The 17514-nt window shown below is 39.0% G+C and overlaps 1 protein-coding gene across 1 annotated transcript in view; it reads right to left on the minus strand.

Moving 5' to 3' along the window:
• THUMPD3 (THUMP domain containing 3) overlaps positions 1–14190 on the minus strand; it is a 36150-nt gene extending 21960 nt beyond the window's left edge. Inside the window, exons 1-4 of the mRNA XM_006851563.1 lie at positions 13886–14190; positions 12165–12242; positions 8978–9454; positions 2514–2644 (exon numbers count right to left, since the gene is read on the minus strand). Coding sequence (XP_006851626.1) covers positions 2514–2644; positions 8978–9454; positions 12165–12242; positions 13886–14140 — 941 coding nt within the window. The 5' untranslated portion in view covers positions 14141–14190. The remainder of the gene's footprint in view (positions 1–2513; positions 2645–8977; positions 9455–12164; positions 12243–13885) is intronic.
• Between the last annotated feature and the right edge of the window lie 3324 nt (positions 14191–17514).

Consider the following 17514-nt stretch of genomic DNA (forward strand, 5'->3'; position numbering starts at 1 on the left):
TAGAGCCAGGGGGCCTGGAGGAAGGCAGAATCTCCAGTGAATAGTATCCAATCTGCCTAGGGGGAGTGGATGAAATGAAATGCAGATGGGTCTCTTGTGATACAATAGTGAATAAATGTTATCAGGACTGATTGTGAAGGTTGGAGATGTAAAGGTAAGACGTTTTATAGTAAGGAAGGGAGTGATTAACTTTCCAGTCTAGGAGCGGAGGTCCCTAGGACCATCAACGGAGAAGAGCGGAGAGCGGGACCCTACCCAGAGAAGCAGTGATGCATGAGATGCAGACAGAGAAGATGACGTGGAGCGATGGAGAAGCTGGGGACTTTAGATCCAGAGAGGGAGAGCTACTGTGTGCTGAAGACTGGGCGGGGATGGAGAGGGGTGGTGGAGGGGGGTGGATGTTGGGGGCAGACTTGCAGGGTATACCCTTTGGTTGGCTGATGATGCATGGAGGGGACTGTAACCATGGCAATGAAACAATATACAATAGAATGAATGTAAAACTAATGTTCTCCCATGTAAATTATCATATAATTCACAATAAAACATTAAAAAAAAAACAAGTTAAAAGAAGAAAAAAATTTTAAAACAAAAAAAAAAAAAAAAAAACAAAAAGCACGTTGGCCTTACAAAAACACTATAGGGAATTCTTTGGACAGAGAACTACTAACACAGCAGACAACAACCTGGAAGTAAAATACATGACAATGTCACTTAGATCAGATCAGATACAGAAGTATGCAGAGTAAAACAGACCAATACAACTGAAAATAAGAAAACCAGAGATACAGCTGCAACAACAGTAACAAAGTCCTTAAAGTAAAAACAGGGACTAATGTAGTTACAGAACTTCCAAATAAAGAGGAAATCAAATACATTTCAAGAAAAAATTAAACCTAAATGTAACCCTAAAAAATGTGGAGTCCTTGTATGGTGCTGTAGGATAAGCACTGGACTGCTAACCATAAGGTCAATGGTTCAAACCCACCAACTACTCCTTGGAAACCCTATGCAGGGTCACTATGAATTAGAACCGACTTGGTGACATTTAACAACAATAATAATCCTAAAACCAGACCAAGTCTTACTCCTAGCCCTAGCTCAACCCTTACTCTAAACACTAATCCTAGTTCTAACCATAACCCTAACACTAAACAAAGTCCTAAACTTAGCCTGGTGGTGGTGGTTATGTGCCGTGGAGTCAACTGCGACTCATAGTGACCCTGTACAGGGTTTCTGAGGCTGTAAATCTACATGGGAGCAGAAAAAGCCTCATCTTTCTCCTGTGAACAGCTCATAGTTTTGAACTGCTGACCTTAAGGTTCGCAGCCCGATTCGTAACCATTACAGCTATAGTCCCAACCCTAACACACATTCTTTACTCCTATCTCCTCATTCTTCCCCCGACAAAAAGAAGCACAGATGAAAGGCATTGTTTTCATTTTATAATCAAGAACATTCAAACAGTAATTCAATGATATTTTCAGGATCACTGGAAGTCAATGTTGAATATATGGAAAAGAAATTATTTAATGTTTTATCATTAAATTTCAACACGTTGTTATCATGTGCCATCAAGTCAATTCTGATTCAAAGAAACCGCACCTGCCAGAGAAGAACTGTTTTGTAGGTCTTCTAAACTGTGATATTTAAGGAGCAGATCGCTAGGTCTTCCTCCCAGAGTGGCGGGGTTAAGTTTGCACTGCCAACCTTTTAGTTAGGAGCTGAATGCTTAACCACTGTGCCACAAAACCCAAACCCACTGCCATGGAGTTGATTCCCAATCACAGGGAACCTCTATAGAGTTCTCAAGGCTATAAATCTTCATGGGAGCAGAAGCCTCATTTTTTTTTTTTTCTTGCAGAAACTACTGTCCCTGTGGTTAGCAGTCTGGTGCTTGCTTATCTTGCAGGGCCACCAGGGGTCCTTACCACCACGGCTCTTTAAATTCCAATAAAAAACTCAAAATCTGCTGCCGTAATCAATTCCAACTCACAGGGACTCTACAGTATAGTTTTCATATCTTTCTCTAATAGCGGCCGGTAGGTCCAAACTGCTGACCGTTCAGTATGCCACCATAGTTCTTAATTACAGTTTGGTGGTTTTAAGTGCTGTTGAGTTGGTTCCAACCCATAGCGACCCTGTATACGGTTTCCAAGGAGTGGCTGGTGAGCTTGAACTGCCATCTCTGCTGTTCACACCGACTTTTGCAGTCCAGTGCATTAACCCACAGTGCCAAACCAGGACTCCAATTCCAGTATGGTGATGATTATGTGCAGTGGAGTTGGTTCCAATCATAGCGATCCTATAAAGGGTTGTAAATCTTTACGGGAGCCGAAAGCCTCATCTTTCTCCAGCGAACAGCTGGTAGTTTCGAACTGCTGACCCTGAGGTTAGCAGCCCTATTCGTAACCACTATGCTACCAGAGCTCCTCATAAAAAATTCAAATGTTTTAAAGAGAAAATTCACACTGGATACCACTTTAATATAGATGGAAAACCCACTCTCTTACCTGAGCATACCGTATGCAAGAGTAGATCTAAGAGTTGTGGGTCCAAAATGTGTGATATTTCTTCGGTGGAGACTCTCTTCTGTCAGTGCAATTCCCACAACTATTTCATTATCATGGATATTCAAAAGAACCTTTTATAAATTTAAGCAAGAGAAAATTGTTTTAGAATTGTTCAAAATGCACTTTTTTTTTTTTTTTGAGACTTTTTATAGAGGTTGCGTTTTGTATACATTAAGTGCACAAATCTCAAGTGAATTTTGATTGATACACATACATATGGAGCCACCCCCCATGGTCATGATAGAAAACATTCCCAGCACTAGCCATTCTAGGTGATCATTACTCTGACTGCTAATCTAGTTAGATTGGTTGTTTTTTGAACTTCATATATATCTAATTATATGTTGTTGTGAAGTACCACTGAACTGGTTCCAACTCATAGTGATGCTAAGCATACCAGAACCAAACACTGCCTGGTTGTGTCCATTCTCACAATCGTTGTTACACTTGAGCCCATTGCTGAGTTGCCCTTTGAAACTGTACCATTCCATCTTGTGGGGGTCTTCCTCTTTTTTACTACCTCTACCAACCATGATGTCCTTTTCCAGACACTGGTCCCTACTGATAATATGTCCAAAGTATGAAAGACAAACTCACCATCCTCGTTTGTTCTAAGGAGCATTCCTGCTGTACTTAAAACACAGATTTGTTTGTTCTTCTGGCAGTCCATGCACTTCTAATGTTCTTCTCCAACACCATAATTCAAATGCAGCAATTTTTCTAGTCTTCCTTATTCACTGTCCAACTTACACATGCATAGGAGGTGACTGAAAATACCATGACTTTTATCAAGTGTGCCTTAGTGCTCAAACTGATATCTTTGCTTTTAAACATGTTAGTCTTGGGCAGATGTGCCTAATGTAATTTCATTTGATTTCATGTCTGCTGCTTACATGTATGTTGATTAAGAATACAAATAAAATGAAGTCTTTAACAACCTACATATTTTCTCCATTTATCACATTATTTATTGGTCCAGTTGTGAGGATTTTTGTCTTTTCACACCGAGTTACAATCCATACAGAAAGCTGTAGTCTTTGATCTTCATCAGTATTTTAAGTCCTCTTTTCTTTCAGCAAGAAAGGTTGTATCATGTATATCGCACGTTGTTAAGGACTCTTCCTTCAGTCTAATCTTCATAGTCCAGCTTCTTGGATTATTTGCTTAGCATACAGATGAGTAAATATGATGAAAGGACAGAACCCTGGTGCACACCTTTCGTTATTTTAAACCATTCAGTATCCCTTGTTCTGTTCTAACAACTGCCTCTTGGCCTATGTACAGGTTTCTCATGAGCACAATTAAGTGTTCTGGAGTAACATTTTTTCGACTAACATTTTTTCGACTATGTGGACCCATGATAGTCGAAAGTCTTTGCATAGTCAATAAAAGACACGTAAATATCTTTCTGGTATTCTCTGCTTTCAGCCAAGATCCATCTGACATCAGCAATGATATCCCTCATTCCATGTCCTCTTCTGAATCTGGCTTGAATTTCTAGAAGTTGTCTGTTGATACACTGCTGCAACCATTTTTGAATTATCTTCAACAAAATTTTACTTGCATGTAATACTAATGATACTGTTTGATGATTTCTGTATTCCACAGGACACCTCTCTTTGGAATGGATGCAAATATGGATGTCTTCCGATCGGTGGCCAGGTAGCTGTCTTCCAAATTTCTTGGCATAGATGAGAAAGCACCTTCAGTGCTGCATCAGTACGCTGAAAGATTTCAATTTGTATTCCATCATTTCCTAGAAACCTGCTTTTCATCAATGCCGTCTGTGTAGCCTGGATTTCTTCTTTTAGTAACACTGGTTCTTGTTCATATGATCATAGGCTACCTACCTTTTGAAATGGTTGAAGATTGACCGATCAATTCGTTTTGGTACAGTGACTCTGTGTATTCCTTCCATCTTCTTTTGATGCTTTCTGCATCATTCAATATTGCAAATTGTGATTTGAATTTTTCTTCAGTCCTTTCTGCTTAAGAAATGTTGGTTTTCTAACTTCAGGTCTCTGCACATTTCATTATAATACTTGTTAAGTGCTATCGAGTCGATTCCAACCCATAGCGACCCTGTTAGGGTTTCCAAAGAGCAGCTGGTGAGCATGAACCACCGACCTTGCAGTTCAAACGACTTTGCGGTCTGACGCATTACCCCACAGAACCACACCAGGACTCCATTTTATAATACTAGATTCTTGGTTTTTTGATTGCCCTTTGAAATTTTCTGTTCAACTCTTTCACTTCTCTTCCATTAGATTCAGCTTCTCTTTGCTCACAAGCAAGTTTCAGAGTCTCTCCTGACACCCATTTTGGTCTTTTCCTTCTTTCTTGTCTTCTTAATGACCTTTAGCTTTCTTCCTATATGATGTTCTCAATGTCAACCCACAACTCTTCTAGTTTTCAATCATTAGTGTCTAATGCATCAAACCTATTCTTAAGATGGTGTCTAAATTCAGGTGTGATATATTCAAGGTCATATTTTGGCTTCTGTGTTCTTGTTTTAAATTTCTAAAGACTCAGCCTAAATTTACATATGAGCAATTGATGATCTGTTCCACAGCATTCTCCTGGCCTTGTTTTGGCTGATGATATTAAGTGTTTCCAAAGTCTTTTCCCACAGATATAGTCAATTTGATTTCTGTGTATTCTATTTGGTGAGGTCCATGAATACAGTTGCCTTTTGTGTTACTTAACATATTTGTGTAGTGCTGTGAGTTAATATGTTGGACAGCAAAGTAAGTTTGAACTGCAAGGTTGGTGGTTCAAGCTCACCAACTGCTCCTTGGATACCCTATACAGGGTGGCTATGGGTTGGAACCAGCTTGACGGAACTTAACAACAACATATTTGTAATGAATAAGTCATTGGTCTTGCAAAATTCTACACTGTTATCTTCAGCATCATTTCTATCTTGGTGACCATATTTTCCAACTACTGATCCTTACTCTTTGTTTCTAACCTTCATATTCCAATCACCAGTAATTATCAATGTACTTGATTAAATGTTTGATCAATTTCAGAATGAAGACGTTGATACAATTCTTCAATTTCATCATCACTGGCTTTAGTGGTTGCTGTGTAAATTTGAATAATGGTGGTATTAACTAGACTTCCTTGTTGTTAAGTGCCATGGAGTCAGTTCTGGACTGATATTGACCCTGTACAGGGTTTCTGAGGCTGTAAATCCTTATGGGAGCAGAAAGCCTCATCGTTTTTCCACAGAACAGCTGGTAGTTTCAAACTACTGACCTTGCAGTTTGTAGCCCAATTCGTAACCACTATGCCTTATCCTATCACAGAAAGCATTGCACTTCACAGTAGATCTTGAAATGTTCTTCTGGATGCTGAATGTGGTACTATTCCTCTTGGATTTGTTGTTTCAGGCATAATACACTATATAAATGTCAGATTCAGAATGGCCAATATCAGTCCCTTTCCGTTCATTAATGCCTAAGATACCTATCTTTATGCATTCCATTTCATTTTTGACAACTTACTATTTTTCTAGATTCATTATTTTGTACATTCCATGTTCTGTTTATTAATGGATGTTTGCATTTGCTTTGAGTTGTGCCTCATTTACAAATGAAGGTCCCCAAAGCTTTGCTCCATTCACGCCATTTTGGTCAACTCTACTTTGAAGAGGCAGTTCTCACCCAATCGTATTCTGAGTGTCTTCCAACCTGAAAGGCTCATCTTTCAGCATAGATCTGACAATTTTCTGGTGCAATTCACAATGTTTTCATTTTTCTGGCACTGTATCAGACAATATTCAGCTGCTATTCATATGGTTTTTCAGTACTAAACACTGAGATGTTGTCAACATCTCTCTCTTTCTAGTCTTAGTTTGGAAGCTCTGCTGAAACCTGTCCACCATGGATGACCCTGCTGGTATATCGGTACTTTGTTTCCAGCATTCGAGCAACATGCAAGCCACCACAGTAGAACAGACAGATAGACAAGTGGTACATGGAATGATAAAAGATATACTATTTTCTTGTTTAATTTTGTATTGATTTTATTCTTTTCTCTTCATTCAGTATATTTATAAGTTGGTCATTACCAGATCTCTAAAAAATTTTTAGAATGCCATGATTTGAGTTTTTAAACTATACTAAAAAAAAAAAAAAAAAATCAGAAAATATTTGAAACATAGAAAAATGCTGCAAGAACACTGGCACAAATGGAGTTCTAAATCTAACCTTCACTAATTATTAACAGTATGCCACTTTGCTTTATTACCTATTACACTGCTTTCTATTTTTAATTTGAGTCACTTGTATGAAATAATATCTGTAGAATGTGTTTCTTATGCTGGTTATGTTTCTTACACAGAATACTGGATATAAACTATTCTGATAAAAATATCTTCCACTTAAAATCACTTCCATTACCTCTTCTTCATGATCTTAATAGCAGCAGCAGCAGCTGATAACTTAGTTTTTTTACATGCCAGAATCTGTCTACACATTTATTTCATTTGAGATTCACTCCCTCTAAGCTAGCTACTCAGATTATTTCCTTTTAATAGATGAGAAAATTACTCTGTGTCATATAGCTCGTAAGTGATACAGATGGCTAGGCTCTGCAACCAGACAGGATGGCCCCAGGCTCTGGTCTGAGCCATCTTACTACCTTCTAGAAACCTTTGTCCGATTTACTTAGTTAACCTGTTCATTTCCTCAGCAGTTCTGAGATACATGAAAGAGTATGTACACACACACACACATATATATACAGGGTTCAGTACTATATGCAGTTTCAAACATACACTAGGGATCCTGAAATGTATACTCCTCAGATAGAGGGGCACTACACTGGACCCCAAAGTCGTTTGAACTGTAAAGTCAGTGGTTCAAACTCACCAGCCGCTCCATGGAAACCCTCTACAGCAGGGTGGGGAATCTTTTTTTTTTTTTGCCAAAATTTATAACATCATCAAGGGCCATACAAAATTATCAATTTAAAAATTAGGCTGCTATGAGCTCTGGTGGAGTCCTGGTATGCCACTGTGAGTTAAAACTGGACTGCAAAGTAGGTCTGAACTGCAAGGTTGGCAGTTCAAGCTCACCAGCCGCTCCTCGGAAACCCTATACTATATATATAGCAACCCTTGCTATGGGCCAGAACCGACTTGACAGCACTTAACAACAAACAACAGTGAGCTCTGATATGTAGTGGTTATGAGTTAGTCTGCTAACCTTAAGGTCAGCAGTTGGAAACTCTCAGCTGTTCCATGGGAGAAAAGACAAGGCTTTGTTGCTCCCACAAAGATTTACAGCCTCAAAAGCCATATACTGATTGGGTCGTTATGACTTGGAACCAACTCCATGGCACATAACCAACCTCAAATCAATGTGATGACTGAAGCTGTGGTGGCCCTGGTAGGGCCACACCAAAATGATTTCAGCCTGCAGGCTAGACATTCCATACTTCTGCTATACAGGGTCGCTGTGAGTCAGAATATACTTGATGGCACTTAACAACTGTACATATTGAACTCCTGGTGTAGGATCAGCACTGGACTTCAAAACACAAAATTGGCAGTTCAAACCCACCAGCTGCTCCTTGGAAACACTATACAGGGTTGCTATTAGTCAGAACAAACCCAATAACATTTAAGAACAACTAACAATAACAAGGGTTACAAATCGGGCTGGTAATCTCATGGTCAGCAGATCAAAACTACCAGCTGTTCCGAGGGAGAAAGATGAGGCTTTCTGCTCCTGTAAAGATTTGCAGGCTCAGAAACCCTGTGCAGGGTCACTATGAGTCAGAACCGACTCCATGGTACATAGCAACAACAACAACAATATATATTATCGAATTAATTTGATACAAGGGCACAGAAAACACTATACAGTCCAGATTTTCACAGCAGAATTAAAATCTGTACCTGTATCTCCTGCTTCATAGCCCACACACTTAGCCACACCTTACTAGCACTGTGGTCTCCATTTATTTGTCTGTAAGACTGAATTTAGCGTAGTGGTTATGAATCGGACTGCGAACCTCAAGGTCAGCAGTTCGAAACTACAGCTGCTTCCGTAAAGATTTACAGCCTTGGAAACCCTGTACAGGTTTGCTATGAGTCGGAACCGATTTCACAGCACAAAACAAGACTAAATTAGTGTGAAAATCCTATCTCTAACAGCCTTAAAAGCCCTTGTGGTACAGTGGTTAGCACTCAGCTGCTAAATATTAGATTGGCAGTTCAAACCTACCAGTCACTGAATAGGAGAAAGATGTGACAACGTGTGCCCATAAAGAGGGCAGCCTTAGAAACCCTATGGGGCAGTTCTACTCAGTGCTATAGGGTCACTGAGTCAGAAATGACTTGACAACAATGAGTTTTAAAGAAGCCTGCTTAAATCATAACAGACAGTACCTACCTCTACATCGAAATTGGTCATATCGGCCTTCCACTTAAAATAATCTTGAACAGCACCTCCAAAATCTCTTGCAGCCTCATTTGAGGTAAAGCAATGTTTCTCCCCTGCCCTATTGCACGTGACTCTAAACTTTAGCACTTGATGGTCAGTTTCTTCTTTTGAGCTTCCATCAGTCTCATCTTTGAAAGATGCTAGATCATCACCTACTAATGTTGATATCTCCTCTTTAATAGCTGGGTTTTCATAATAGTCTAAGATATGTGGATCCAAGGCATTGCTAGTGAACTCATTTTTAACATCTCTCTCATCTGTTTTCTCTTCTCGTTTGTTATTAGTCTTATCTTTACTTGAATTCTGATTTATTTTTTTACGCTTTGTTTTCTTTTTCTTGAAACTTGTGTTAATTTTCCACACTTTCATAGGGTTTGACCATGGAAGCTTCCCAGCCAAGTCTTCAAAATCCTTTAGAACTTCTTCCTATAAAGGACAGAATAAAATCCATTCATTTCTTACCACTCAAATTGAACAAATAAGCCACTAGTCTGCTATAAACAACACTAATCTTTATGGTGGGGGAGGTGGGAGTGTAGAACCAGGGAGTAAGTACAATAATGTCTGCACTTAAGGAGATGAAAATCTCACTGATAAATCAGATTTTTACAAATTAAGCCAGTGAAGAACAAAACAAGATAGAAAACATGCACAGTGGCTACCTCAGCAGAGGGGAAGCAGATAGCTGAAAGAAAAAGGAGGGGGAAGATTTACTTCTCATTGACTGAATTCCTTTTGCATTTAAAAGTTTTTACCAAGTATACAAATGAACAATTTAAAAAATGAATCTTTACAAAAAAAAATACAACCAGCTAATCTATCTGTCCAATTTCTAAATTGTATGAGATCAACTTTTTAAAAAGTAAATCCAGCCATTGCTCTCCCTTGCTTAAAGCCCTCCACAAGTTTTTCACAGTACACAGAAAATCTAAACTTTCTTTAAAATTCTCTCCCTCGCTTAATCTCTCCGCACCACTAGCTCCTTTCTCATCACCTAACAGCAACTTAAAAGGTACATCCTCTTTGTCTGAGGACATGTTCTGACTTCCTTGTAAGGCATTTTCTTCCTGTCGTATTTTTTAGTGTTATCTGAAGTTAGGAAGTCCCTGGGTTGCACAAATGATTATGTGCTCAACTACTAACTAAAAGGTTACTAACTAAAAGGTTGACAGTTTGAATCCACCCAGAGGCGCCTTGAAAGAAAGGCTTGATGATCTGCTTCCAAAATGTCAGTCTTGAAAACCCTATGGAGTAGCTCTGTTGCATACACATGGGGTAACGGTAACACGGAATCGGAATCTGCATGATTGGGGACTTTTTGATATGTGAAATTAGTGGGTTTACATATTCACTTGTTTATCAAGGCTCAGAAGATAAGTCATGGGAGAAAGGACTTTATTTTTGCTGATCACTGCTACCAATCAAATATGTAGAAAAATGCCTGCTTGTTAAATGGCAGCAGGATATGTGATTAAATGTTAAAATGGGTGATAGACCCACTAGCCACATGAAGCTATGTAAGTACAAATTAAATAAAAACTGAGGTCTTCAGTTACACTAGCCACATTTCATATACTAATGGCCAGTGGCTACCATACTGGACAGCAGACATAGAATATTTCCTATCGCATGGGGCTGGTGGTGACAACGTATATTACTGAAGTCCAAGCAGAAAGAAACCAGTGATGACTAATGGAACGAATACTTGAAATGGAAGTAAGTGAAGCATTAGGACATCTACCAGGAACCTCTTTTGCAGTTTCTTACAAGGCAAGTCTGAGAAGCTGGTTTATATAGAATCATTTCAATATAATCAAATTCACCTCTAATTAGAGATCAAAAACACCCAAAAGAATACAAATTCTTAAGACGATAAAAACATAAGAATTTATGAAAATGTCTTCTGGTAAGGTAGAGGCAAGAATTTAAGGTAGAAATTCACAGTTTTTTAAAAAATAACAGTCAATATTTACCACTGACAAAATTGGCCATTTAAATTTCAAAAAATGTACTGGCAAAACATTTTTAATATTCTTCCCATTATTTAATATTGTTGTTGTTAAGTGCTATCGAGTCAGTTCCAATTCATATATAGGTTTCCATGTATATAGCGTTTCATGTATAGGATTTCCAAGGAGCAGCTGGTGGGTTTGAACCATCATCCTTGTGGTTAGCAGTCTAGTGCTTATCCTATAGTACTGCACCAGGACTCCTATTATTTACTAGCTTCAGAGAAACAATTCAGTTGGCAATGATCACAGCAAATCTGAAGGGTTATACTAGTGTTGAAAATTACATTATTAGTCACAAGGTTCTTAACTGTTTTCAGTTTGTATTCTTTTTGGTTTGGTTTTATGTTTCTAGGCTGAGTTTAGACCAATTTGTCTGATTGGTTTATGAAAAAAATGTTTTTGAAACCAACCTGTTGCCAATAAACAAAAATTAGAGCATTAGGCAGTATATAATTAAAAAAAAAAAAAAAGGTTATTTCCCAGATAGGTAACACAATGGATGGAAAAACATCTTTTAAGCATTTGACTCTGAAAACTTGACCAAAAAGAAATATGGAAAAATACTAAAATCTTATTGCAATCTATTTTCAACCTTCAGCTTAGGCAACAGCTGAATATTTGAAATCAGAAGCTAAATTCAAGCTGGAGACAAAGCTGTTGTCCTAACAACTGAAACAGTTATTTAGATAGTACTTTGGCTTTATTTCAAAAAATGAAATTAGAAAAGAAAGCAGGGCAAATGCAGAACGTTGAAAGAAAGTGTTATTTGTAGATGACATAACCTGTCACTTGTGCTTTGTTTCAGTCTGGGAGCAATTCTATTTTGGAACTACATACGTCAGCAAGGCTAATCTAAAATTTTTATCTTCTGTAAATAAGTGCAACAATTCTGTTTCTTTAAACTGTGATTGTTTTCTATACTAATCTGTAAGAACATCTTTTGGAACAGGCTGTTAAGTCAATCAATTGGTCTGTTAGTAAATCTCTTTGAATTTTATAGCAAATGTCTCTCAGCAATCTGTATCATAAAAAAGAATCAGTAATATTAATGACAGATTTAAAAACTGGAAATAAGTTTTGGAAAAGGTGACTGAAAATCACCTTCCTTATTTGAAATAACTTACCTTTGTTTCTTTGAACTGATAATCTTTAAATTCCTGAACAACCACAAATAAGTTATCAACTGATCTCAAACAATGAACCTAGGGAGAAAAAAAAAATGTTGAAACAGATTTCTGAAAAAGCTTTTAAATAACACAAACTAACATTTAAACATGTAAATCAGGTATAATAGTTTTTCTTTAATTAATTATTGTTATTATAAGACCTAAAATTACATTTGACATTTTTATTTCAGGTTGCAAAAACCAAAACAAACAACAAAAAACCTGAAATAGGCTTGTCAAATGATGTAACTCCATCCTTTCCAGGGAAGTAGAAGGTAGGCCCTATTACAAAGAAAATATGCTTAGTTAATTAATGGAGGTTAAATTTGAAAATACAGTTAAATAATGTGAGGTTAACTTCTGAAAATACTAGGTTTTATTCATTTTCTTGTGGCAACTGATTCCTATTCTCTGAGTTAGGTGTCTTTATAGCTAATTTTATCACTAAAAAAAAAACAATCCAGAAGCAATTTATCACATGTGGTCTTATTGGAAATTCTTAACCATATACTTGTTCTCATCAACAGGTACAATAGTTTTAAGGAAGCGAATATTGATCATTTTTACTTAAAATTAAAACAACAAAAACCAGCCAGTCTCCCATCTGTTTAGCCACCCAGTTGCTTCATCATCCATCTGCTTCTATATTTCCACAACAGAAAGGGAAGGAAGACAGAACTTTGAAGCATTATGTGGGCAAGAGGAATTTAAGAGGGAAGGGGAAGAGAGAAACACTCAAGCAGGATTTCACTGTGCTTCCCTTAAGGCTCATGGGTTGAGCCCCAGCTCTTTGACTACTAGCTTAGTGACCCTGGGAAGATTACTTATTCTTCCTAAGCCTAATGATTACTGAGATAAATAATAGTGGTAGTTCCCATCTCCACAAATCTGCTGAGGATATTAACTAAAATTTATTGTTGTTGTCAAGTGCCCTCGAGCCAGTTCTGACTCACAGACTCAAACCCTTATTGTATAGGATTTCTGAGGAGCAGCTGGTGGGCTTGAAATGCTGACCTTGTGGTTCAAATCGAATTTGCAGTCCAGTGTATTATCCTGCAGTGCCACATCAGGACTCTATTGGCTAAAATGGCAGCTGGAAAATACCTGCTCACCAAGTCATTCCCAATATTTACTGGGTGTCATCTATAAGCTAGACATTACGAGATGGAGCTGACAGTTTAAAAACCCCCAACAATATCTGCCCTCATCTGGCTTGTGTGTTAATGAGCTATCTCTCAGCTTTTATTATAGTGGGATGGCAGCCTGTTAACTTTGCCTCTTACCTTCAGTGATTCCTAATTACTTTTGTGCAAGATTTCTTTGACACTGATTTGAAAACAACAACAACAACAATAAAACTCTCATTCTGTGCGTCATCACCAAGATCAAGAGTTAGATTTCGAAGTAAATAAATTCAAAGACGGGTAGCAGATGCTTGCTTGGAATTTCTTCATAAGTCACATAGGATTCTTTCTGGTGAATTCATCCTTAGGAAATACCAGAACTATTTCTAAAAATAGAGCATACCTACGAGTCAAATTTACAAATCAGTGCCTAATAGAAAATGAAGTAAAAACTTAAAATCATCTGATTTAGAGTAGAGCAAAGAAAAGCAAAAGTATCTGTAACTAGAAAGTAATTATAAACCGAACAATTTAGAAATCCTGTTACATGCTAACCTGAGCCAGACTTTCCACTGAAATGTCAAAATATATCTTGCCCCGGTCTTTGCTGATTGTGCATGGTGACTTCAGTTTCTCTCTCACTTCATCTGCAGCTGTTTGCTCAAAGCCAGTAGGTATGGTAGCTCCGATAGTGACTTGGAGATGCTCAGACTCACATTTGTGGCCACTTTCTGTCATGTGCACAAATCTCTGGTTCTCAAGCAGGTTCACATCCAAGAGTTGGTTGGTGGCTTCTTGAATGTCAGACATACTGGAGTGCTTCCAAGATCTTTAATATAGTCCCCCTAAGAGCAGTACAGAAAAGAAACAAAAAGCCTCAACATTATCAGCTTATATCATATTATCTAGTATGGTACACCTGCTTTGGAGAGGAGGCAGACCAAGGAAACATAACTAATATAGCCATATTCAGTCAACACACCTGAATAAGCATTCACCAAAGATAAAAGGATTGAATGACTATGGGGACAGACAGCAGGTTGTAAAACATAAATGTTATTATTAAATAAGGAATACAAGTACTATGGAAGAATAGGAGACAAACAAAAGTATTTCCACAGCATGCAACTGTTTGATAGGGAGGAGGAGGTGGGTCTATGTTGACAAACTCATAACTACAACAGTTATCAATCCAAATATGTTGTTGTTATGTGTCGTGGAGTCGGTTTCAACTCATAGTGACCCTGTACAGGGTTTCCAAGGCTGTAAATCTTTATGGGAGCAAAAAGCCTCATCTTTCTCCAGCGGAACAGCTGGTAGTTTCGAACTGCTGACCTTGCAGTTCGTAGCCTGAATCATAATCACTACACTACTAAAGCTCCTTAATCCAAATATAGAGGCAGTTAAAGCACAGTCAAATTTCTGCACCTAGTCCTCTCATCTACCAGTTAAGAACATGAGGTTTTGAAGTTTCAGAGAAATATCGGTTTGAATTCTTGTCCCAATCATTTCATGGTTAAATTACTGAAATCAAGTTAATTCTCCTAAATGCTGTTTCTTTACTGCAAAATGGAAATTAAATCATACCTCCCTCATGGAGTCCAGGTGTGGTGCCATGGGTTAATGTGCCAGACTGCAAAGCTGCTGGAACTGCAAGGTCGGTGGTTCAAGCTCACCACCTGCTCCTCAAAAACCTTATACAGGGTGGCTATGGGTTGGAACTGACTCAACAGCACTTCACAACAACAACATGGTGTTGTTGAGAGATTTAAATGACTTTAGCATGCTAACAGGCACATGATTAAAACTTGTTAACAGGCTATCTATCTTCTTCCTTCATGTGAAGTGGATAGGGATTCATGCATTTAAAAACATCTGCTTAATGTTTTCTAAAAAGCAACAAACAAATCACTACTACTAACAAGCATTTGTCTACGCAAAATTCTGGGATTCATAGATGAGGTCTGTGAAATTCTGGTGGGTTTGAACCAGCAAGCTTTCAGTTGATCGCTTAACCACTGAGCCACTAGGCCTCACCTGAAACTATAAGTCAAATTCAATGGATCTGAACACTGGGACAGTAACTGTTTAAAGGTGGGAATCAATAGCTTTCACCAGACTTTCAAAAGGGTTTGTAATCCAAAACAATTTAGGGAACAAGGAGTTATATGTGCATTGTTTTGTGCTAGGGACAGGCAATAATGTTTAACACTAATAAAAGTCAATTCTTGTCCTTAATGAGCTGAGATTCACTATAAACATTCTAAAGAAGTCAGCTGAAGCCCCGTACGAGAATTTCTCCTGACAAAGACACAGAGCCAAACATTGGCAAGAATGAAATAGAACCCATGTCCAGATTCCCACCCGCAGGGCCCGCGATCACAGAAATCTCGGGGAGCGGGTGATGAAGTATGAGGTAGCAAGAAAGGCTCCGCATGGGGCCGGGTAAGGTCCAGAGCATGTCAGCCTTCCCAACAGCACCACAGCCCGCAGTCGGCCCGCAAGACCAAAACTGGCAGGCCGCAGGCGGCCGAATCCGCCTCTACCTGCCCACAAGGCTGAAGGGCATAGGCTACCGTCCCCAGCCACTCCCACCCGCCCAGTTACGGTTACCGGAGGCACAGCGGACAATTCCAGCTCCTGTACCACGCAGACCCAGCGCGCTCAGGTCACGCTGCCGGAAATCGCTTCGCCACTGCCGGAAACGGAAGTCAGGCCGCACGGTCACGGCATCTCGGCGCTAGGGGCGGGAACTTAAAGAAGGTCGTGGAAGAGGGACGTGCGCATAACGTTGTCTGTACCGTGGCGGTGTGGTGGCTTGTCTCTCGCTGCTAAGGGACTGGGTATGCTACAAGCGCAGTATAGGAATTCTGCTAGCGGTATGCTATATAATAGGTAACATTTAGACAGAACTTAGGCTGTGGATAACTGCTGCATTGCGACAGTCACTTTGTTCCTCCCCACAAATTTGTAAAGTGGCACCATTTTATTTAAAGCTGTAGAAACTGAGCGTCAAAGAGGTTATAAATACCTTGCCCAAAATGCCATTCACAGCATCTTAGAGGCAGACCTGGGATTTGAAGCTAAGTGGTATAAATTCAGAATCCTTGCTCTTAACCCCTGAGCTAGTGTTGCTCAGCCATGCCCATGAGTCACAGATATATTTTAACTATTTTTGCCCAATTGCATTATTGCTTACCTAATGTTTTTTTAGATGATTTTAACTTAGCAAATTTTATTTGAAAAGGAAGCTATTATAATTTATCAATAAAAATACAACCTGTCATTGCCATACAACCAATGCTATGTTAGGAATAAAGCAAGGAAGTTTGATGATGAATAGAACTGTCTGGGCAGAATTAAAGAGAAGCCACTATTTGCACTAGTGAGCTGAGCCGAATTCTTTGCACAGTGAGGGGATTTTTAATGGAGTTACATATAGTAAATTGTTGTTAAGTGCCTTCGAGTCGGTTCCAACCCATAGCGACCCTGTACAGGATTTCCGAGGCTGTAAATCTTTACGGGAGCAGAAAGCCTCATCTTTCCTCCGCGGAGTGGCTGGTAGTTTCACACTGCTGACCCTAAGGTTCCCAGCCCGATTTATAACCACTACGCTACCAGAGCTTCTTATAGTAAGTAGCACAACCAACTATATATTACCAATAACTAAGACTTTGGGGTAATTAGCTAAAGACATAGAAAAGGTGTGGCAGTCTCTGAGGGTATATACAGCCAAGTGAGTTTTCCAGATATCTTGTTCTACTTCTCCAGTGGTATTTACCCAAGTACAAGAGGTATTAGCAGTGGCGCACACACCCCCTTATTGAACTAAAATAAAGTTGAAGACTATTCTATTATCTAATAAAACACTAGCAAGAGACTAATGATTTTTTTAGGCCTGTCAGTAATATCATCAGCAATTTGAGCCTTCGCAGCAGATAGATGGACTCCTGGTATGGTGCTACAGGATAAGCACTGGAGTGCTAACCTCAAGGTCAGTGGTTCAAACCCACCAGCTGCTCCTTGGAAACTCTGTGCAGGGTCTCTATGAGTCGGAACTGACTTCATGGCATTTCACAACAACAGCAGATAAATGAATCCTGATGGCACAGTGGTTCAGGACTGAGCTACTACTCAAATGACAGCAGTTGGAACCCAATAGCCACTCTGTAGAAGAAGGATGT

Source organism: Chrysochloris asiatica, unplaced genomic scaffold, assembly GCF_000296735.1.
Source record: "Chrysochloris asiatica unplaced genomic scaffold, ChrAsi1.0 scaffold00030, whole genome shotgun sequence".
Classification (NCBI taxonomy): Eukaryota; Metazoa; Chordata; class Mammalia; order Afrosoricida; family Chrysochloridae; genus Chrysochloris; species Chrysochloris asiatica.